Genomic DNA, 23,126 nt, shown 5'->3' with positions numbered 1-23,126 from the left:
TGCTAATCCATTGTACTTCATGATTCACTATCCTTACATCATCCAACCTTCTCTCCCTCTCATTCTCTTCATTCATCAACCCCTGAAAGTACTCTTTCCATCTCCTCAACACACTCTCCTCACTTGTGAGTATGTTTCCCTCATCATCCTTTATCACCTTTACCTGCCGCGCATCTTTCCTAGCTCGGTCCCTCTGTCTAACCAATCGGTACAGGTCCTTTTCTCCCTCCTTAGTGTCCAACCTTTCATACAACTCTTCATATGCCTTATCCTTAGCCTTTGCCACCTCTCTCTTTGCCATGCACCTCATCTCCTTATACTCCTGTCTACTTTTTTCATCTTTCTGACAATCCCACTTCTTCTTTACCAACCTCTTTCTCTGTATACTCTCTTGTACTTCCTCATTCCACCACCATGTCTCCTTGTCGTCCTTCCTCTGTCCAGATGTCATACCAAGCACCTTTCTAGCCGTCTCCCTTACTATCTCTGCTGTAGTTACCCAGCTATTTGGTAACTCTTCACTGCCACACAGTGCCTGTCTTAACTCATCCCTGAACTCCACTTCACAATTACGCTTTTTCAATTTCCACCATTTGATCCTTGGTGCTGCCCTCACACTCCTCCTCCTCTTCTTGATCACCAACGTCATCCTAGAAACCACCATCCTATGCTGCCTAACTACACTTTCCCCTGTCACCACTATACAGTCTCCAATCTCCTTCAAACTGGCCCTCCTACATAAGATATAATCCACCTGTGTGCATCTTCCTCCACTCTTGTATGTCACCCTATGCTTCTCCCTCCTGTTAAAATACGTATTCACCACATCCATGTCCATCCTTTTCGCAAAAGCCACTACCATCTGACCTTCTGCATTCCTTTGTTTAACACCATACCTACCCATCACTTCTTCATCCCCTCTGTTCCCTTCACCAACATGCCCATTGAAATCTGCTCCAATCACCACTCTCTCACCCTTGGGTACAGTCATCACCACTTCATCCAATTCATTCCAAAATTTTTCTTTCTCATCCATTGCACACCCAACTTGTGGAGGGAAATCTAATACTCCTGCAAATTACAACACTGCTAACACCCCCCCAAGACTGGACCCAGTGATGATGGATCTGGGTACTCAGACAGTAATCTGAGCTTTGACCACCATATGTCAACGGTGGTGAGGAAATCATTCTATGTGGCTTAGCTTGTAGGTAAGGGCGTGGCATCCAGATCTAAGCAGGACTTAGCAGCCCTGTACTCGACCCTCATCAGACCAATAATCAAGTACAGTTCACACTTGGGCATCTACCTCGCCAGGCACCTGCAACAGCTGGAGCATCTCACACCAAAAAAAAAATACAGGATATAACCAACATGTCATATGCAGACCGATTAAAAGCCCGATCACTGTATTCCGTTTCCAACAGATTACTGAGGGGTGAATTATGCCTGATCCAAAGAAGTCTCTGACCCAGCCTGAAAGAAATGTTGCATATGCGCAGAACTAACTGCACAAGGATTATCTGCTTCATTGATCTTAACCTGATCTTTGACATGAATAGATCATGCTGATGAGACAGATATGTATCCCTGGGACTGCACCTCCTCTGGCATAGGCTTACTATTCACATGAACCAGAGCCTTTCCCCAATCATCTTCAAGCACAGCTTGGCACAATGGATGGGAAATAGCAAATACCCTCCTGGAGTGAAGCCCATGTTCCTTATGAACACAGGCAGTCTGTAAAAATCATCAAAACCCCACTCGCTGACCCTTGTTGTCTTTTCCCCTAGGAATAAACAATTGGGTAAAACTGGCCAGGCTTGTAAGGGTTCTTGAACCATTACCCTAGTGATCTCCTATGAACTTAAAAAAGAACCATATTGGAAAACTGACGGGAAAAAAGGATTATGATCATCTTCAATCATAATCAGACTGTTTCATGTTCAAGAAATGGATGCCCAGAAATTTGACTTAGAAACTAAGCTCAAGAGAAAAACTTCTTGAGAACACGTAACAACTGGCTGCCATCTGAAAAACAATTAAAACCTACTGGAATACATGGGGAGCTTCATCTACCCCCCCCCCCCCAAAAAAAAAAAACAAAACAAAAAAAAAAAAATAATAATAACTTTCTGATGCAGTTCTATGAGAAATGCTGTCTGTGTAGCAGAACAAGGTTGACTTTCTCTCATAAAAGTGAAAATAATACAAAAGTAACTACCTAGAATAAGCTCCTTATATTTAGGTCCTTATCTATAGACCTGGCGGCATTAGTCATACATTTTTTTTTTGTCTTTTTGCTTGCTTGCTTGTTTGTTTTTGGACAGTCAGCGGAGTACTCCATGTACTGCACATTTTTTATGATGTCTGTTTTATTGAAAAAAAATTAATAACCACAACTGCCAAAATGCCAGTGGTTGGCTCGAACAAGAAAAACACAAACATAAGAAAGCAAAAAGAAAAGTTGTACAATCTTTGCAAATGTTAATATATAAAACGGCATAAGGCTTATCTGCATCAGTTATTTTAACACAATTAATATGTTCTTTCTAAACATCTGTAGATATCTCATTTCAAAAACTAACAAATTCTTAAGTTTTAAAACATTAAATAAATTCCTAGAACAATTCAACTACTAATGAGAGAACATCAGTACGCTGACATATACGATACGTCCAAGAGGGATTTTTTTTCAGGCAATTCCATTTTACACAAACTATTTAATGAGTTAAGCAAATCTTGGATCTCTGGAGGATTAGAACTCCTCCATCTTCAAGTTTTTATACTGAAGAATGACACTCTGTAAAGATAGTACTCTGTCTAGGAGGGTTAACAGGAAACCTTAGAAGATTCTATTCATAATTAATTTTCTAATTAAATTCAGTCTCCCCTTCTTCAATTTCTCAAGTTTGTCACAGTAGAAAAATTTGCCCCGATTTCAACCCTCCTAGCTTGATATTAGCTGAAGTTCTTGCAAGCAGCTTGAAAGCCAAAAATAGTTAAGGCTTCATAAAGAAAGTGCCAGTCAGCCCTGTTGGGTGCTTTCTTGTCATCAAAGATCAATACTGGTAAATATTTTGGGATTGTTCTTCCATCGTTCACTAAAAGTAAAGTTTTTATAGTATTGTCTGAAGCATTTACAGTATTGTGTGAAGCTAACCTCGGCACGGATATTAACGTGAAAATCTTGCAATCAGTATCCAACACTGAAGAAGTGCAATAAGATTGGTTTCAGAATAAGGGAAATTACAGCTTTCACCAGTTTTTAGGTCAGACAGCACCTCTCAGAACCTGAATGCTTCCAAGTTCTGTGGACAAGGCATCAGAACTTGGATCATTGCCTCTTTTAGAATTTTTCAGGATACTTTCTAATTCTTTTTGAATAACTGGGACAATAAGATTTGTGGGGGGGGGGGGTTGAGCTGGATTATGTTGGGGCTATGTCATCCCCATAAAAAACGAGTAAGCTTAGATTTTTAACTGGGGGAGTTTTAAGGAACATCTTTCAAATATAAATTATATTTGAAATCGTGCATGCAGTCATTCGAATTACCAGTCAAGTGTTACCTATGCAGTGTGTAGCCTGTATTCTCATTAATTTACTTTCTAAGGTAAAATGATGCATTGGTCTCTTAATTAGAAAAAAAGGAACTAATCTCAGAGAAGATTACCTGCTTCATGGTATCCCAGACACCCAAAAGTGGCCTATCTATATCCATTTTTATGCAAATCCTTAAATATTGGGCCTAGATCAATTGCTACAACAGATTAGGACCTACCTTTGTAGTGTCCAGTTTCAGGGCCTTATCAACCTGATGAAAAGCAATGCAACAGTTTATAGGTGAATGACCAGAGAACACTCTAGCCCCTGCAGACAGAAACAATCAAAGGGGATATTGTAATCTTGCTGATTTCTTCACTTTCACCCTTCTACGCAAGTGGTTGGATACCTTGTAATGCAATGAAATGGGTGGCCTAATGGTTAAGGTGTTTGCCTTACAAACACAAGGTACCGGGTTTGAGTCTCACAAGGGATAATTGGCTAGGCTTAAAATGGCTCGCAAGGGCAGTTAGCTTAGTACTAATCTATGAACCTATGTTACTTTATTTGCTAATCTTATCCAGCAAGGGATAATTTCATATTTTCATATGTCTGCCCTTCTGTAAATTTCCTCTCCCAGTAAAACAAAAAAGCAAAAATAGGTTGTATTTCACAATATAACAACAGCCAATACATTTTTTACATTTTGTGCAACAGAATTTTGCTATAATGATATTTAAGAAAGTGATATTTTAAGCATTTTTTAAGACATTTGCTCTTGTTTCTAATGCTCTCATGCTACTTGCAACCTACTTGATTTTTAAACAAAATATATAAAATGAAATAAAAATAACATAAAAACATTTTCCAATGAGATCTTACAAAAGAGTTTCATGCCATTACCTTGTGTTTAGTTATGTACGGATACAGAGAGGATTTCTATGTGGATTGCTACAGTAACAGTGACATCTGACATTGCACCACACATCAATAAGATATCAGGAGAGCTGACCAAAGAACAGTATTGTTGAATGTCATTTCATCTAATCTAACTTGGTCAGCTGTCTCAGTAATTTAAAGATCAGATGACTGAGATCACTTGTGTGTTTGCACAAGTTATTGCTTTCACGGTTGGTGCTGGGGTATGGGTTGGGGTCACATTTAACGTTGGGGTTCTGGTTATGTTAGGTTTAGAGTTACAGTTATATTTAGCTTTGGGATGTAATCCGTGCTCTATCCTATATGTGGGAATGTGGTAGCCTGTATGCCTTAGCAGAAGCTGTGCAGTTCTGTGCATGTCTGTAATTTTTGCATTTTCACCGATTTGTTTATTAAGAAAATGGATTTCAGTCCTTGAACTTTTACACTATGAGAGTATGATGACATTTTCATCAACAATGTAGTCTTTAGTGATCTAATATGAAACTCTCATCTCATACACATCTGTCACACAACCTATTGCAATTTATCGGTGGGGGGGGGGTAAGAGATTTAAGTAGTAAACAGCTTTGTATTCTCTTGCATCCAATATGTCATCTAAGTAATAATGATGCATACATGTTTGTTGTAGAGCTTTTCTGTTAAGCTGATTCTTACCAGGAGTCTAAATGTCAGTCTGTAAGTCTAGCACTGCTGGAACTCCTGCAGCTGTTGAAAGTGTATACTCTGTTGTTTCTGAGAAGTAAAGGATGCATTCTTACAATATCAATTGAGATGTGACAGCATCTTTCTTGATGGGCCCAATAGTTGGGTTCATCCTTTCCACACATCTGCATTCAGTAACTTCTTGATATATCTCATGCAGTGTGCGGAGGTATGTATGTAGTGCCAAAGAACAGTTTGATGTCACCGATGTCACACCACATTCCTGTAAAGGAAGACTTAATGAAGGCACCTAAATTGCCAACAAATAACATAAATTTACATACTTGCCCAACTTACAATACACCCAAACACTAGTGAGCAGATTGTGGGGACGCCAATCCAAAAGGGGGCAGTGGGAAGTTATTTATAATCCAATAGAGTCATTTTATAGACCAAATGATATGGAAAGAACACTACCCGTTATGTGCATTAGTAGGAAGTCTCTCTGAATGATCCTGTGGTTGTCTGAATTCCACAGGTAACCACCAGGGAGAGAGGAAGCATAGGACAGCCCAAGAACCAAGGTTAAGAAGGCTGTGGTTTGAATTACAGCAGTGTGACAGGAAGCCTGGCTACTGCAGTCACAGTCAGGACTGTAATTCCTGGTGAATGTAACCATCAAAGATCAGCAAACCTTGATGCAGACATCTGTAACAGAGACATTCTCGAAGCAAGCAGATGAGGCAGCCACTAAACTAAGTGTGTTTTTATTACAGCATTTTCAAGGGGTTGCTAGCTACCTGATGGAAAAAGACAATGCACTTGACAAATCCACTTGGACGGGGTTTATCTGGTAATGGGAAGCTTTACTTTCTGTGAAGTAAAACACACACAGAGCTGTGGCACCTCTGTAAACTTATAGATCCTTCTCAGACAAAACTGGAGTGTGTGATGCACATCCAGGTGGAAATGTTTCTTTCTCCTTTGTTTTCTGCCCTGGCAAAGGAAACAAGGGAAAAAAGGACCGATTAACAGACAACTTGGAAAACACTTTTGGGAAGAAACTTAGGTTTGTCCTAAAAACACCTAATCTTTGTAAATGTACAGACATGTTTTCATACATAAGATGGTCTGAAGCCCCCAAGATCCTCTGAGTAGAGGTGATGGCCACAGGAAGAGCATCTTTCAAGGAAAGAACATCAGGTACATCTGGTGGGAGGCTAGAGATGCAGTATTCCTTTAAGGAACTGTTTCTGCAGTCAGTGTTGTACCACAACCGTCTTCTACATGCTCATAATGTGCAAAAATAGCCAGTAAACATGCCATGACCATGGAATAACTAAGGATAATACAGGACTGCAAACAGTCAAGATTACATTTAAAGTGACTGACTGACGAAGTGCAGAAGCATGAGAACTGATCTTGTGAGCCTGAACACTTTGAGAAAGAAACGGTAAACAACAGCATATTCTAAAAGCCACTGTTACAGCTTTAAAGTGTTTTCTACAGTAGGACATTGACCTCCACCCCCAACACAGCTGCTACTAAAATACACTAACTACAGAATCACTGTACTTTGTAGTAGGGGGAATTCTCTGAGATATTCCACTCTGAGTTAGTGCGTGTGTGTGTGTGTGTGTGTGTGTGTGTGTGTGTGTGTGTGTGTGTGTGTGTGTGTATATATATATATATATACACACACACACACACACACACACACACATATATATACGTACGCAAATGTATATTCCTCCAATTGCACTTTCATTTCTGCTGTTCCATGGATTGCAATTGTTACAAAGAAATTAAACAAGCACTCACATACAATACTACTTCACCTAATATGGGATATGGGAACAGGCATTTCTAGAAGTCTCAATGACAGCTGAAAATCTGTCTAACAAATCCAGTGAAACTGGTGGATTTATGGCAATATCCAGGCCCTAAGGTGAAGTGTAATATCAATCCAGCTGTGGAAAACACATTTTGCTTGTACCAGAAATTACTCCTATATCACCAGGGACCTAAGTGCCTGAAACCACCACCATTCCAAATCATAAACGGGTAATGAGAACAAATTTTGGTCTTTTTTTTTTTCTTTTGTAATGACTCATGGAATCAGTGGTGACACAAACAGGAACTTCCTGTATTGTTGGATGGAGAATGCATACTAACTACATCTGGCCTTTTCCGCTCTAGTGAGCAAAAGATGGGAACATTGATGTTTTCCAGAGGGGCAAAAAGACAAATCTCTGCGGTGTCCCAGTTTTGGTATAATCAGACAATGTATGGTCTCTGAATCTGTAGTGCCAGTAGAGCTCCAGAGGAACAACTCCAAGAGTTCTGCAACTCAGTCAGTTCTAGAGGAATGTGACTGGCTGAAACTTTCTTCCTGCAGAGGTAGCACAACTTTGCACTCCCTTGCTTGTCTAGCTACCAAGAGACTGGTTGTCTGATCATATCATATCAGTGTAGGGCCCCTTTAATAGCGCTGCTCTAAGGCCTTAACAGGCAGGAAGATGTCTTTCAAATCAAATTGGCTGATAGTGGTCCTATGATGCAGAGGGCTAAAGCCCTTACTGACCCCCCCCCAGATCTCCAGTGTTTTACTAGCAGCAGGGGAGCTGGAGTGGGTACTTGGGAGGATGTCAGCTTTCCCATCCTGAGGAAAGTAAGGCAAACGTAGGCTTGCTGAAATTCTAACTTTAAGAGTCTGGCATGCATCATGCTGAAAAATTCTACATTACTTTATTAGGGGGTTGCACGTGCACAGGAGTGTGCATGTACCATCCGAAGATGCCAATTGCAGCCTCTCAAGGGTGACGGGGGAAAGGCACACTCCCTGGCAGCAGTATAATGCTGCACCAGCAACCTTGATGTATTTACCTACTCCAGACATGGGTCAGATTGAACCTGGCTAAGGCTAAGGTGGTGAGCAAGAAGAGTAGCTGGTAGTAGCTGCTGGTCAGCTGTGGGAAGGAAACAAAATCTAACCAGCTGATATGGAGTCCCTTTATTAACAGGATCAAGTGCCTTGCACTGTGTGACAACCTATTTGAGCTTTGTAACAACAAGCTAAGTATCAGTCGTCAGTATCTATTATGTACTGTGATGTATTTGGTTGCAGAAAGGAAAGGCCCACTGAAAGTTGTCAGAGGTCCATCACTCCAGGGCTTAATAGCAAGAATCTGCCACCAAAAGGTTCATATGACCAGTAGCATAGCTAGTGTAGATCAATGGGGGCAGCCACTCTGAGTGCAAAGTGTTAAGAGGCAAAATTGGTTGATCCAGATAGCTCTTCATTGCATACCTGCATTTAGAAATAAATGATGGTATTGCACTTGCACTCAAAACTGAGCTTTTGCATCTCTGTGTGGTATAAACTATACCAGTTGCTTGCTACCAGTCTTTTTTTTTGAGTGGCGACTCCAGATTAGAGGACTGCTTCCAATACAATAATAGCTAGCTACACCTCTGAATCTGTGTGGTCACTTAACAGTCACCGACAGCTCTCAGTCCACTGCAGCACTCAAGATCATTGAAGACATTAAGCATAGCAGATGTAGTAGAGCCTGGACATCTGCCTTATTCCACTCAGCTGAGCCCATGATCCCCTGGTCTCTCCTCGAGAGCAGACATGACTGGCACTTGCAAAGTACCTAAAGAAGGTTATCGTCGGAGCAAGGGTCATGGAGAAATTCTCTCTACAGTAACCCACAAGGGCTGCAGCTACAGCCAACCCCCCTGCAGGGTTGTGTTCAGGGAATCCCTGGAAGAAGCTATCAGGAGCCAGTTCTCCATTAAGAAATATCATGAAAGCCTATTTCCTGCAAGGCTTTCGCAATAGTGGTGAAAAAAAAAATACTTTAATGAAGGCTACTGGCAGTGAAGGAAGCCCAAATGGGAGCACTGTGTAACAAAAGGATGCCTATGTACCGTGAAAGTACAGTTGTGTACACTACCATAAATGTAGGTTCGAGTGTATTCACTGTTGCAGTCCTGACTACTGGGATTTCCTGCTGTGAAAGTCCTCAGCTGGCCCGAATACCAGATAAATTTCTTTCCAGCTCCCAGGCTGGCAGATGCCCTGACCAACGTCAGTACGTTCAGGTATAAATGTGGCTAGCCTGCATCATGATATCAGTGTTTTCCTGCCCTCAGCTAGGGGGAACCCTAAGAAGACAGGAGGTATCCAGTGGAGAACCTAACAGAGGAAGGGAGCCCAGGAAGGGTTCCTTGGCTGAGTTGTACAAGGACAGAAAGAAGCTTACATATTAGGGCTAAGCGGGCATGAGGGAGGGAAAGAAGGCTGCAACAGTGAATACACTCGAATATCTATGTTTATAAGTGTACACAGCTGTACTATGTACTAGGTACTTTGCCATAAGAGCTGTAACAAAAGGAAATGCAATGGAAAATCCATTAGGAAATAGTTTGCTTGGAGGCTGGCAAGCCTTCTGAGCCAGGGTAAAGGGTCATCTCTTTTCTTTTTCGCAAGCAAAGTAGCCCCTGGAGATTGCCTTGATCTGACAATGGAGAAAAAGTCCTTGGCTAGTTTGATTAAATCCTGCTGGGACCCCAATGAAGTGGAGCCAGAAGGCCTAACTGATGGCTTTGATGCAGAAGCTTTCCTTGGAGTGGCTAAGGCCTTAGGCCTAAGTGCATCCAATGGACCTGATGCCCGTCTCTAGTGAGTGTTGAATTAGCACTGGAGCTGGAGTGGGCTGAGGCTGAGTAGCAGACCAGTCCTGGACCCGACCAACAACCCAACATCTAGGGCTTGTGCAGAGGTGGAAGGTACTTACAGCATGTCAGACTCCAAAAGGGTCTCGACAGAAGCCTGAGTCACTGGTAGAGGAAATGAAAGGGGCTGCGTAAGCACTTCACCTTGCTCAACAATCACAAGCCTGGAGGGAGAAGCAGGAGGCAAATGACTGTCATCAGAAGACCTAAGCTTTTACTTCTTTACTTTCTTGCACTTAGGAAGATCAGATTCAGAATGACCGATGGACACCACAGACAATAAAAGAACAGATTGTTGGCTAAGGAACTTTGCTAGAAATTCAGCCCTATGCCTAACAGTCCTTGAATTAAAATGCACACAGAAACAACAACTGATGACATTGTGGTCTGGGCCTAGGCAGGTAACACAAACAGAATGGAAGTCTCTGTGTGGGATCCGTTTACCACAACTGAGATACTTTCTGACTATCTGACATGAGCAAAGGAAAGAAGGGTACTTATCTTGTCCAACAACACTTCTACCTGGTGCGGACCAACGCACTTGATTACAGCTTCTGGGTTCATGACAAGAAAAGACTGACATCATGATGCTTGCTGGCTACCTTTACACCTGAACGTACTGATGCTGATCAAGGCATCTGCCAGCCTGGGAGTCAGAAAGAAGTTTCTCTGGCAGTCAGGCCAGCTGAGGGCTTTTATGTTAGGAAATCCCAACAGTCAGGACTGCAACAGTGAAACACAAAGAACATCTGAGGAATCTCCTGTGAGAACCTGATACACAGATGTACTTTCTTGAGTCATCACAAATGTAATATTAAATGGACACATCATCTGAAACCAACTAGCAACCAGAGGCATGATCACTCCAACGGCCACTTCCTACAATCAAGTAGATCAATAACGGTATACAAAAGATCAGCAATGCTTGGTAATGCTTACAATTTAAAATGCATTCTTCCAAGCTGGGACCCAGATAAGAGTCTTTAATGGTCTCCTTCTGAACTGGCACAGGCTCACTATCTTAAGATAATCTCAGTATCTGAAGGACCAAGGGCTTAACATAACACAGGACTTTTCTAAAGGAGATCTAGACTGCGACCTTAGCCCATATTCATATATCTGCTTTTATATTACGCTGTTGAAAACTCAAACTGTCGACAGCATAATAATCGACACAAAAATGTCGAAACCCCCGAACATCGAACACACACACAAAAAACAAAAAAAACCACCCAAACACAACACAAATTGCGCTATGCCGGGGGCCAAGCCCCCCCTGCACCCCCCACACCCCCTGCTACTTAAATATACCAACTCTGAGATCGCACTACATTGCAGTAAATGGAAATCTCCCCTTACAGAGATTTCCGTTTACACGCGTGATGAATTTCGCTTTTGACATTTTTATGCCAACAATATCAGCTTCGATATTGTCGGTCTTCAACAGGGTGAAGTAGACCCCATATATCCATTATGTACCATGGTGAGTAGTGGAACAGGCACATGTATATCCTTAAGTGCAGGACGTTTCCTAAATTTTACTAAATCATGACTAGGATCCATCAAAGAGGGTTCTTGATGTAAGAACTTGTAATTTATTATCATAACAGTAAGAATTACTATCAATATCCGCGGTGGTGCAGCGGTAGCATTGTTGCCTCACAGCAAGAGGTTCAATTGTTCGATTCTTGGCTGGAGTGCGGGGGAGTGCCTTCTGTGTGGAGTCTGCATGTCCTCCCCGCGGTTGGGTGGGCATTCGAAAGACATGCGTAAATGGGCGTGCCTTCATTGAAGGCTGAACATCGAGCTGGCACCTCGGCATTCGTGAAAATCTACTGCCAATCATTAGCGGACTGGAGTTACGCTGTGGCGACCCCTAACGGGGAAAAGTCGAAAGACAAACCACAACACCAAAAATAACACAAACACAATTTTCAACAGAACATTTATATAAACACAGACCCTTTCACATTACCAACTAACTGAGCTGTATTAATACAGTTAAAACCAGGTTTCTAGTTTAGGGCCTTCCTCCTTTCTGATTATTGTTGGCTTTGTCTCTTACTTTAGTGCTAAGACCTGGTGAACTATGATGTTACATTACTATACCTGAGATCATACTCCACTTATAATGATGCAAACTTTCCTATGACTTACTGCTCAGTTATTAGCTAAAGTTTTTTTTTATGTGCTCTATTAAAAATGAATATCTAAAAGAAAAAATATCTTTCTGCAAAAAAGTCAGAAGTGAAGGAAATCACAAATGTGTATGAAATCTAAGTAATACTTGGTGAGCACATATTTAATTTTCTAGACGTTTCACTGCATGCACTGCACAGTGTCAGCTGTCAGCTATGATATTTCGTTTTTCTTCTGTTTATTTCATTGTGCTAGGGGAAAAAGGACTATTGTAAATGCAGTTTCACCCGTAATACAAAAGGGCAAAAGCAAGTCTTGACAGCTCATACTTTTTACATGCAGATCATGCAAGCAAAGAGATTTCACACATCATGCACATAAAAGCAGTCATGCATATGCAACCACAACAAACACAACCATCAAGAAGAAGAAAATCTATCCACCTCGACCCCAGCCATAGCTGTACAAGTCTCCCAGTGTCCTCCGACGGCCCACATGCCTTGGCAAAGACCAGAATCTCCGAGGAACTGAGAGCATGTCAGAAAGCAGGAATTACTGTACGCAGAGAGAACTCAGACTTTTCACAAACAAATTATGTGAACAAAACAAGGCTTTACTTTCGATGTTGTACTCTAATAGCAAGCAAAGCTGACTCAGAGCAGCAACAACAGAAATGACAATGTGGCTACTGCCTGCAGTGGGATTGACAGATTTCTCCTGATGGCAAAACAAAGTACAAGAACATACTTTTTCTCTTTCTTTATTCAATACTGTTGTTCCTTATTTGGCATCTTCAGGAGACCCAAATATACCCCAAGAACCCTAAAATCCATATCAGCAGATGTCCCACTAATCGAAAGATCATTGTTTGTTCCTCAAAGATGGTAGCTCTGCTGATGAAACAAATGGCATTAGTCATATGTCATATGACAGTTCTGCAAGGACTAAAATGTACAACTAACTCGCCTCCATGCCACCTTGATCTAATGCCATGTTTAACTTTCCGTACATCCCTTCCCCACTTACATGCTTCAAATTATGAGTACCACAATACACAGTGATGTGGAATAAACTACCACAACCTTGCCTTGCTAGTTCTGGTAAACATCAGTTTTTTTAAGTTGTTATGGCATAGAATAGAACATTTCTACCCACCCTCCTAGCAGTGAAAAAAACATTAATGCAGAGGTTTTGCTTCCAGAACTGGTTCCTTGTAACCTAAAGACAGAAGTATCCCATGGAATTCACTGTCAAATCTCATAGCATTTACTGGCTTAGGTGTTACTTTGTAACAAAACGTATGCTCATCCTCCCATTGTCTAACCCCTTCCCTCATGGCTTCAGTCCTTTCACTTTATAAAGTCCAACAAGTACTGAGTGGTAAAACACACAGACATAACCTAACAGCTTCAATTGTTTAAAACTGATACAGTGAACTCTCAGTTAACCAGAACTCAAGCAAAACCAGCACTCTCAAGCAAACAGCCAAAAAAAAAAAAAATCAAAGAAATATAATTCAATTTTCATGTGTTGCACTTTCTGTTCACCGCCCGAAACATACCTTACACTTTTTAGAGTTTTAAAAACGAAGACAGTAATAAATTCCCTCTCTCCCCAACCTAAGAACAAGTCAAGCCAAACAAATACTATAGGGTACAGTATTAGTCAGGCCTGTTTACAATAGTAACTCTCAAGCAACCAGAAACTACTGTTATCTGGCATCTACCAATCCCCATGGGTGCTGGTTAACTGAGAGTTTGCTGTAATTAACACTTGCAATAATTTGACACTGTTATTAGTTGATGTGCTTTGATAACCAAACAAATCAGCACACTTCAGAAAGATATCCAAGGTGTGGCATTAACAAGTACTGGAATTAATCTGCATATGACGGAAATAAGCACCATTAATCTGTGAATACATACTTTAAATACTTTTTGAAATGGTTCTTCACAAGGCAGGAAAACAGGCTTAAATGTTTAATTAAGGGTAGCATTTCTTATCACCACAACTGTATGTTTGTTTTTCTTTTCTTTATTGTCAAGTTCAGAAATTGGAATGACAAGTCTAAAGACGTCAGCCTGATGGAATCTGTTAATAAATGGGTTCTTACAAAAATGTCTTCATTAATCCTGTTTGCAGACATTTGCAAGCAAGATTTTGTCTAAGCAGACAGCATCTGAATAAGATATCACATTACGTTCAAGTGAAAAATACACACATTTATGACAGATTTTGGCATTAGGAAGCAAAAGCATTTTTGAAGCTTTTATTTATTAAAAATATTTTAACTGTGTGATACAAAACATATTTCTAAAGCATTTGAGATGCATGTCATTGCAGTAAGGCAAAACAGGATGATGACTGATGCAATGCTGGCATGTTATGAGACACACTGGCAAAGGCTAAAAGCATCTAGCTCTAGTACTTGTGTATTAGGAGGGTGTGACAGATAAGAGGGCATTTTTTTCTGTACTTAATGAAATGCTGAACCATACATGTAAGCTAACTTACATTATGCATGCACAGCTATCAGCCAGTCAATTCTACAAGGAAAAGTACAGTTTTGTACCTACCATAAATGTAGATGTTCGAGGATTCCATTGCTGCAGTCCTTACTATTGGGTATAGTCCGCATCCAGTCGGCCCGAATACCAGAGTATAAGGCTGACGTCGGTCAGGGCGCATTAGACTGACGTCAGTACGTCAGGGTACTAATGCGCATGACCGGCGTCATATCCTCAGTCTTTTCTTGCCCCAGATGTCAGAAGACCCTAAAAAGACAAGGCCCAAAATACCTGCACCAAAACATGAACAATATATACAAAAATAGAAGCAGGTAAACTCACCTACACAACCACCCCTAAACACAGAGGGGAAGGAGGGAGGGTAAATTGGACTGCAGCAATGGAATCCTCGAACATCTACATTTATGGTAGGTACAAAACTGTACTATGTTCTTCATTTTCCATTGCTGCAGTCCTTACTATTGGGTAGAATCCCAAAGCAGAGGTAAGGGAGGCTGGCAAATCATAAAGAAGCAGGAGCTGACAACATGCCTTGCAAAACAGCTGTGGCAAAACCAGCCCTAGACTTAGAGTAGATAGGAAGGTGATAATGCTTAGAGAAAGTATGCACTGAACTCCAAGTAGCTGCTTCCAAAATATCCTTAGTTGCCACCCGTCGTAGAAATGCTGTTGAAGTGGCAGTAGCCCTAGTGGAATGAGGCCTAATCCCAGCTGGAACCTCCTTGCCATGATGGGAATAACAAAATGCAATGCAAAAGCCAATCCACCTAGAAATAGTTTGTTTTGACACAGGCTTGCCCTGCGAACTCAAAGCAAAAGAAACAAACAACTGCTGAGACTGCCTAAAATCCTTAGTCCTGCTTAAGTAATAACGCAATTGCCTGTGTACATCTAAAGTATGCAAAATCTTTTCCCCTTTATTTTGGGGGTCTGCATAAAAAGTAGGCAAATGAATAGTTTGGTTTAAAGCCACACTAGAAACCACCTTAGGCATAAAGGAAGGATTAGTACGTAATGATACCCTATCCTTATGGAAAATCAAAAGGGCTCGACTGCCATAAGGGCCTGCAACTCAGACACCCTTCTTGCAGAAGTAATAGCCAACAAAAAGCAGTCTTCCATGACAAATATTTCAATTCAGCAGTAGCCGCAGGCTCAAAAGGTTGTAGAGTAAGTTTTTCCAACACAAAATTGAGATCCCAAGCAGGAGTAGGAGCTCTACGTGGGGTCTTATATTTTTGCCCTCTAAGAAACTGCTTGAACAAAGGATGCGAAAACAATGGTGGGTCACAATCATAGTGAGCTGAGATTGCTGCAGCATGAATCTTAATGGAAGAGAAGGACAGACCCTTGTCCAGTAACTCAGTAAGATATTGAAGAGCCATACTCAAATTAGGCTCAGAAATCTCCAAATTCTTTGCTTTACTCCAAAATAAAAATCTCTTCCATTTTGCTGCGTACACTTTCCTTGTACTAGGTCTTCTAGCTTCCCTAATCACATTTAAAACTTGTTGAGGAAGTTGAGACCTGCTGTGTTTCAACACAGAATATGCCAGGCTGTCAGATGAAGAGAGTGAAGCTTGACATTGAGCAGATGACCGTCCTGCTGGGAAAACAGATGTGGAATCAAAGGTTAAGGCCATGGAGGCTTCTTTACCAGACTCCGTAGAGGGTACCAGTGTTGCCAAGGCCAATCTGGAGCTATCAAAATCATCCTTGGCCTGTCCTGTCTGACCTTTAACAGTACCTTTGGAAGAAGAGGCAGAGGTGGAAAGGCATACACATGAAGGTTTGTCCAACTGAAAGACAGAGCATCCACTTTCCAAGCTGTGTGATGAAACCCCTTTGTGCAAAACTGTGGCAGCTGGTGGTTTAGTGGAGAAGCGAACAGATCTATGTCTGGAGTTCCCCATGACACTGTCAATTTCTGAAATACATGAAGATCCAGTTTCCACTTGTGGGGATCCATGATTTGTCTGCTTAACACATCTGCTAAGGAGTTCTGTGCTCCTGGCAGAAACCTTGCCTGAAGAGTTAGGTGCAAGCGTGGCAGTCTCCCATAAAATCATCGCTTGCCTGCATAGAGGATAAGAATGTGTTCCCCTTGTTTGTTGAAGTACCACATGACAGTTGTGTTGTCTGTTAGAATCAACACCTGCCCTGGAAGAAGTAACTCCTTGAAAGCCAGCAATGCGAACTGGACTGCTAACATCTCCTTCATGTTGATATGTAGATGCTGTAGTCTGGCAGGCCACTTGTCTTGTATCCACTTTCCATTTAGATGAGCTCCCCAAGCAATGTCTGAGGCATCTGTCAGTAAAATCTGACTCGCCTCTGGCCGGGTCACAGAGAGTCCCTTGTTTAGGTGACATTCCTGAGCCCACCACAAAATTCTCTTTGAAGGCAAGGTATTATTTGAATGACAGTGTCTAAATCCTGGCAGTGCTGTGTCCATACATTTTGAGATACCATTGTAACTTCCTCATATGCAGTTTGGCATTGGGAAGCACCAGAATACAAGATGCCATGAACCCTAATGCTTGAAGGACTGTCTCTGCAGTCAGCACGGACTGATGAGATAGTTGATGGAAGTAAAGTGATAGACTCTTTTGTTTGTCCGGGGTTAAAAGGCCATCTGGGCTGCTGTATTCAGTCTCACACCCAGAAAGCACATGTCTTGAGAGGGTACTAGACTGGACTTTATTTCGTTCACAGAATACCCTAGGCATCTTAGCACTGCTATAAGATATTCCAGATGCTGTAGAAGGTCTTCCTTTTCTTGAGCCAGAATCAGGCAGTCGTCTAAATAAGGATAGATTTGAAGTCCTTGTAGCCTGAAGTAAGCTATCACTGGAGCCAGAACCTTTGTGAATACTCTGGGCAGTAGATAAGCCAAAGGGCAATGCAGAGAACTGATAATGAGAATTTCCAGCTCGAAACCGCAGATACTTCCTGTAACTTAGCCTGATAGGCACATGAAGGTAAGCTTCCTTGAGAACTAAAGTTACCATCCAGTGATCTTTGCCCAGCAGGGGTAAAAGCTGTTGTAACGTCAACATCTTGAACTTGGGAATGTCCAGATAAGTGTTGAGGAGAGATAAATCCAAAAGCAGTCTCCACGTGTTCCCCTTTTTTGGTACTAGGAACATGCGAGAATAAAATCCTAGGCCCCTTTCTGATACAGGGACTGGCTGAATGATGTCCAACACCCATCTGTCTTGAGTAATTAAATCCCAATTTTCTTTGAAAAGAGACAGTCGTCCTTCAAAGGAGCTGCCAGGCGAGAATCTACTGGCAGCTGAAAAGGCAGGTCATTGGGTCTGTTTACGAAAGGACTGACCCCTGCCCTCACCAGAAGTCTGAGCAGGTGAACTCCCTGTTCTAGGCCTAAACGAACCTTGAGCCCTGCCCCTACGACGCCTAGACCTCCCCCTAGACTGGGAATCATAAGCAGGATATGTCCACCCCTTAGCAGGCCAATTTCTACTAAACTTCGCTGGCTGTACCTGCATAAAATCTTTAACAGTTTGCATAGACTTAGCTTTGTCCTCCATTTTCTTTAAAACTGCTTCCACAGGTGAACCAAACAACACATCAGACTGTAAAGGAGCATCCAAAATCCGTGTCTTAACATGCTCAGCCAAATTTTGATCCCTCAACCAGGCATGCCTGCGAAGAACAGAACTAGTGGCAGCCACCCTCGAGGAGGCCTGCACAGCATCAAAACCACATTGCAAAGAATGCTTGCCCACTTGTTCAGACACATAAACTAAATCCAGCAAGTCTTTACAATCAATACCTTCCGCCAAAGCATCCACCTTAGATTTCAATTGTGAAAGGAGATAATTTTGATATTTCAGCATGTGAAACTGACAATTCAACGCCTCATGGCTAGAGTGGAAGAAGTATACACTTTCTTACCCCACCTATCTAACGCCCTTGCCTCTTTGTCAGTGGGAACAGGATTTTTAACCACAGAGGCCTTAACACCTTTAGGCCCCTGAGAAACAGTTTCTGGGTCCGCCCTAGGACTCTTAAACAAATACTTATGAGCTTCGGGCACCCTATAGTACCTATCAGGTTTAACAGGAGCAGGAGGCAAAGAATCAGGGTTCAGGGAAGCCTCTGCAAAAACATCTTCCACCACATTCAACACAGGAGGTATAGCTAAGGGCCTATGCTGGGGTAAAAACAAGAATTCCCTAAGTCTCTTCCTGGAATCAGAGTAATCCTGGCCTTCCCATTTAAAGTGCTCCCTCATGGAATGCAGAGTCTCTGAAAAAGAAAAATCCTCAGGAGGAGAAGCCGAAGGAGTGGCATCATCCACATCAGAATCAGAATAATGAGGATACTCCTGCAAATCTTCCGCAGAAGACTCAGAAGCCCCTGAACCCTGTTCAAAACTGTCAAACTCTGGTTCCACTCTAGGCCTCTTATCAGGAGGGCCCATAGAACCTCTAATCATAGTAATCAAATCTTCTGCCATTTTAAGCATATGTTTCTTAGGTACAGAACCCGAAAGGCTAGGAGAAGCCCTACTGAAGCTGAAGTTGGCCTACCTCTAAAAGAAGTTTTGGCAACAGAAGGAGAGGCTCTAACTACTTTGGGAAGAGAGGGAAGAATAGTTACCTGAGAAGCCCCTCAGCCTGGCCTGCCTCCTGAGAGGGTACATCCTGTAAAAGTAAAGTTTCTGCCTGAGACTCCATAGAAACTCCTGGCAAAACCTCTGGCTCCACTGAGCCATCTAAAGAACCGACGTCCGGGACTGCCGGTTCATCAACCCTAGGCTTCGCTGTTTTGTCCTTGCGCTTCTTGACGAAGCGGGCCGGAGCATCCGGCGGCATTTTATAATTGCAACGCTTCCCAAACACTAATCTGGCACAGTCTAACCTCCTCTTAATAGTGCGTTTGTTAAACCTAGCACAAGAGCGGCAACCAACAACGCCGTGCTCAGGCCCTAAACAAGGTATACACAATGTATGGTAATCCCTATGAGGTATTTGTTTCCCACAAGAAATACAGTTATTCACTTTTTCTGACATCCGGTTAAATACTGAGGCAAGAAAAAACCAAAATGTTCCCCAACGGGGTACTTAGCCAACTCTGATTCGGTCTGAAACTCCGGTTTCGGAAATATTTCAGAACGCCAACCTGCACTCGCAAAACTGCTTCTGCATCGGACCACGCGGCAAAAAAGACTGAGGATATGACGCTGGTCATGCGCATTAGTACCCTGACGTACTGACGTCAGTCTAATGCGCCCTAACCGACGTCAGCCTTATACTCTGGTATTCGGGCCGACTGGATGCGGACTATACCCAATAGTAAGGACTGCAGCAATGGAAAACGAAGAACATCACTAATTTCCACAATCCACAGGATTGGAAATCATGAAAAATAATGCACAAAATCAGAAGAGCAAAATAATTAACTGTAAATGTTTTTTTTTTTTGGGGGGGGGGTACCGTGCAGTCCCTGATGTGGGTGGTAAGCCTCCCATATCGCCAGACTTGCATCTGCTGCCAACTCCATGGTTGCACCAATATGAAGAAGGGAAAAATCTCTCAAAATAAGTAAATCATTACCAGTGCATACTTAGAAATCACACTGGCAATGATTTCTTTTGGAAAAAAGAAACTGGGGTTATGTTACTTGGCATTTATTTTTTCTGTGGGCTATGGCATTTGAGGAATTTCACCTTGGTCATATGTACAGAAGCCTAGTCATGCACACTAGTGAAAAATAAATACTTATTTGCAACATTTTCTAACAATGGACTGACAAATCTACAATTTCTTACCAAATTGTATTAACACTGCATCTAACTGAGAAAGCAATACAATGCACAGTATTATACAATGACCCCCCCATTAATATTTCAAAACGTGCACCCGGATTGGTTAGCCTACCCGTTGTAAATCCCACAATATACCAACGGAAAAAAGGTCCGGTCGCCCGGATTTTTTTTCCATTGGTATAAAGTCCTCAAAATATTAAAAAAAAAAAAAAAAAAAAAAAAAAAAATTGTAAGCATTGATGTAGTGGGTATGGGTGGGACGCAAGTCCCATATGCATGCTCAGTACATCAAAACAGCAAAGCAGTGTACCACAACCAACAGAAGAACAGTAATGCGCCATTATACAAAGACATTATTCAAGAAAAGTAAGTATTTTTTTCTTAAATAATGTCATTCTATAATAGCAATAACCGATTCCGTGGTTGTGGTATAAATATATAGGCTATTGGCCCAAGGGACTACGCCACCCAAGAAAGTTATTTTCTTGTGCCACTGTCGAGCAGAGACACAAAAGTGATCCCCGGGGTGTATTTCCTATTTCCCATCCACTCAAAGTTTTTTCTTGAAGAGTGCTAATGAAGATTAAACCACACCAACCGTGGGTAAATCTTCAATATACCACACCACGTCATTGGTTATTGCTTTAATAAATTATACAGTCCCACTAAGATAAAAAAAAAAAAAAAAAAAAAAAAAAACATGAAAAACTTGGGGGAAAGAGTCCATTTATCGGGCATTACACATTTGAACCAGCTCACAGCAAAAAAATATACATACTCTGTCAGAATATCATCATTCTCAATATGAAGACCAACTTAGAGCAGTTTATGGTGAATTAAGCAGGCTTTTCACTCCAAGTAGTAGAACAGCAAAAACATAAATAAATGAAAGAAAAGATGTATAGCAGTGTAAGTTGTTACAAGTCTTCTGAGAAAAATAACAGATGGGTTAAATCCTTATGCCATCACGTGTTGCTTCAGGGGACCTAGTAAAACAAGCAATATCGACAGGAAACATTTTTGAGCTACTTCCAAAGGAATATGAACATGAAGTTTTGGAAAATGGTCATAATGAAGTAAGAAAAGAACAAGTGAACCTCTCTTAGGCAAGAATGCATGGAGGTCACCTACACCAAAGTTGTCCAAGGTCAAGAATCCATATCTAGAATGGAAACCTAGCAAACCATTTAATGCACACCTATGACAGCTTGGTGTTGGATGCTGAAAAAGGAAATTAAACCCACTATCCTCCAGCAAAATGTCCCTCAACAGCAGCTAAAAGGATTTATGCAACAAAAGAAAAGCAAAACATGCAGCTAGTGAGTTATTTACTTATTTGACATTTGTTTACCGGGGTGGTCTGATTGGGTCTACAGAACCCGTTTTCAGCAGAGGCCTGGGGAGTAAAGCTCCACATACAGTACAATACAAATACAGTACAATCCAATACAATAAAAATTACAATAGAAATACTATACAAAAAAATAAGTGGAAAGAACAAACTGCTACAAGATGTTGCAATATATACTACACATCTAGACAATGCTATACAGTTAAAACATTACAGACAACAACAGTCACTCCCACTATACATGATGTAGTGTCCAAAAAACAGTACGTAGGTAGTGCAATGTGTAACACTGACTGTTATAGTACACGAAAAATAGAATGTTAGTTTCAGTTAGGAAAATAGCAGCCAGAAAGTTAGTGATGCAGAAAGATAGTGAGAAAGTTAAGAAGAAGAGAAGCAATAAAGCCTGAGCAGTAGCTTAAGGATATGGTATAGAAGCAGAGAAGGAGTTAGAAGAGCCTTAGGATCCTGCAGTCTGTGAGGGATTGAAATGTGGCAGAAGATGAAGAGACTAGTGTGGAAAAAGAGGAAGACCTGAGCATTAGGCAGGCTTTATGCAGGAGCAGAGCATTGTATTTTTGAGATGATTTTTTTTAAAGAGGCTTTGAAATGGATTAGGCCAGGCATGGACCTTGTACCTAGAGGTAGTGAATTTCAAAGTATAGAGACAGAGTATGAACACAGAGAGTGACCTGGTTTCCTTGTGGTTTTGAGATAGCTAAGATATTTTTGTCTTCTGATCGTAGGGATCGATTTGGTGTGTAAGGTGTGACTAGATTGGCTAGTGCAGGGCAGGCAGTAGGCTTGAAAATAAGGTTGTGCGAGGTGGATAGCTGAATAAAGGCAAGTTGGTTGGGGAGTTCAAGTCAGTTTAATTCTAGGAGTGGTTTACTGTGGTGTGTTTGACATTTAGAGTTTGTGGCAAACTTTGTTGTAGCACTTTTCCATCTTGCTTAGGGTAGAAGTTTGTAAGTTAGTTAGGATAGGGGCACCATAAAGAAGGGAGGGAAGTAAAATGTTTTTGCAAGGGTAGTTTTGGTTGCTGCAGTAATATGAGTCCCAGTTTTTGATGGGTTTTCTTTATATTTTGCTGTATATGGGAGTCAAATGAAAGTTTATTGTCAATGATAATGCCTAGAAGTTTGGTTTCCTGCACTGACAGTGATGTCAGATGCAAGGATGTTGAAATGATCAGTGACAGGGGAGGTATTTTTGGGATGAAACAGTACTAGTTTTGTCTTCTTTGGATTAAGAAAGAGTTGGGTATTTCTTAGCCAGGATTCAACTGCAGTAAAGGATTGTTGAGTTTGTGAAAGTAGTTCTGGTAGTGATTGAGCAATACAGATTATGGTGGAACCATCAGCGTACTGAATGATGGCCCTAGGGTGAGAGGCAGTGTGATGGTTGTTTATGAAAATGTTGAAGAGTAGGAGTCCTAGG

The 23,126-nt window shown here is 41.5% G+C and overlaps 1 protein-coding gene across 4 annotated transcripts in view; it reads right to left on the bottom strand.

Annotated features, from left to right (window-relative positions):
* SH3PXD2B (SH3 and PX domains 2B) overlaps window positions 1-23,126 on the bottom strand; it is a 1,471,413-nt gene that overhangs the window by 167,796 nt on the left and 1,280,491 nt on the right. For 2 of the 4 annotated variants that reach the window (XM_044069105.1, XM_044069106.1), the window contains one exon: window positions 12,454-12,537. The exons of the other annotated variants lie outside the window; for them this stretch is intronic. In XM_044069105.1, coding sequence (XP_043925040.1) covers window positions 12,454-12,537 — 84 coding nt within the window. The remainder of the gene's footprint in view (window positions 1-12,453; window positions 12,538-23,126) is intronic. 4 annotated transcript variants of the gene reach the window in all.

The sequence above is a fragment of the Protopterus annectens genome, chromosome 4.part0 (assembly GCF_019279795.1).
Source record: "Protopterus annectens isolate FY-2018-M chromosome 4.part0, PAN1.0, whole genome shotgun sequence".
Taxonomy (NCBI): Eukaryota; Metazoa; Chordata; order Ceratodontiformes; family Protopteridae; genus Protopterus; species Protopterus annectens.
The sequence above is the reverse complement of the archived record's forward strand: the minus strand, read 5'-3'. Positions and strand labels throughout refer to the sequence as shown.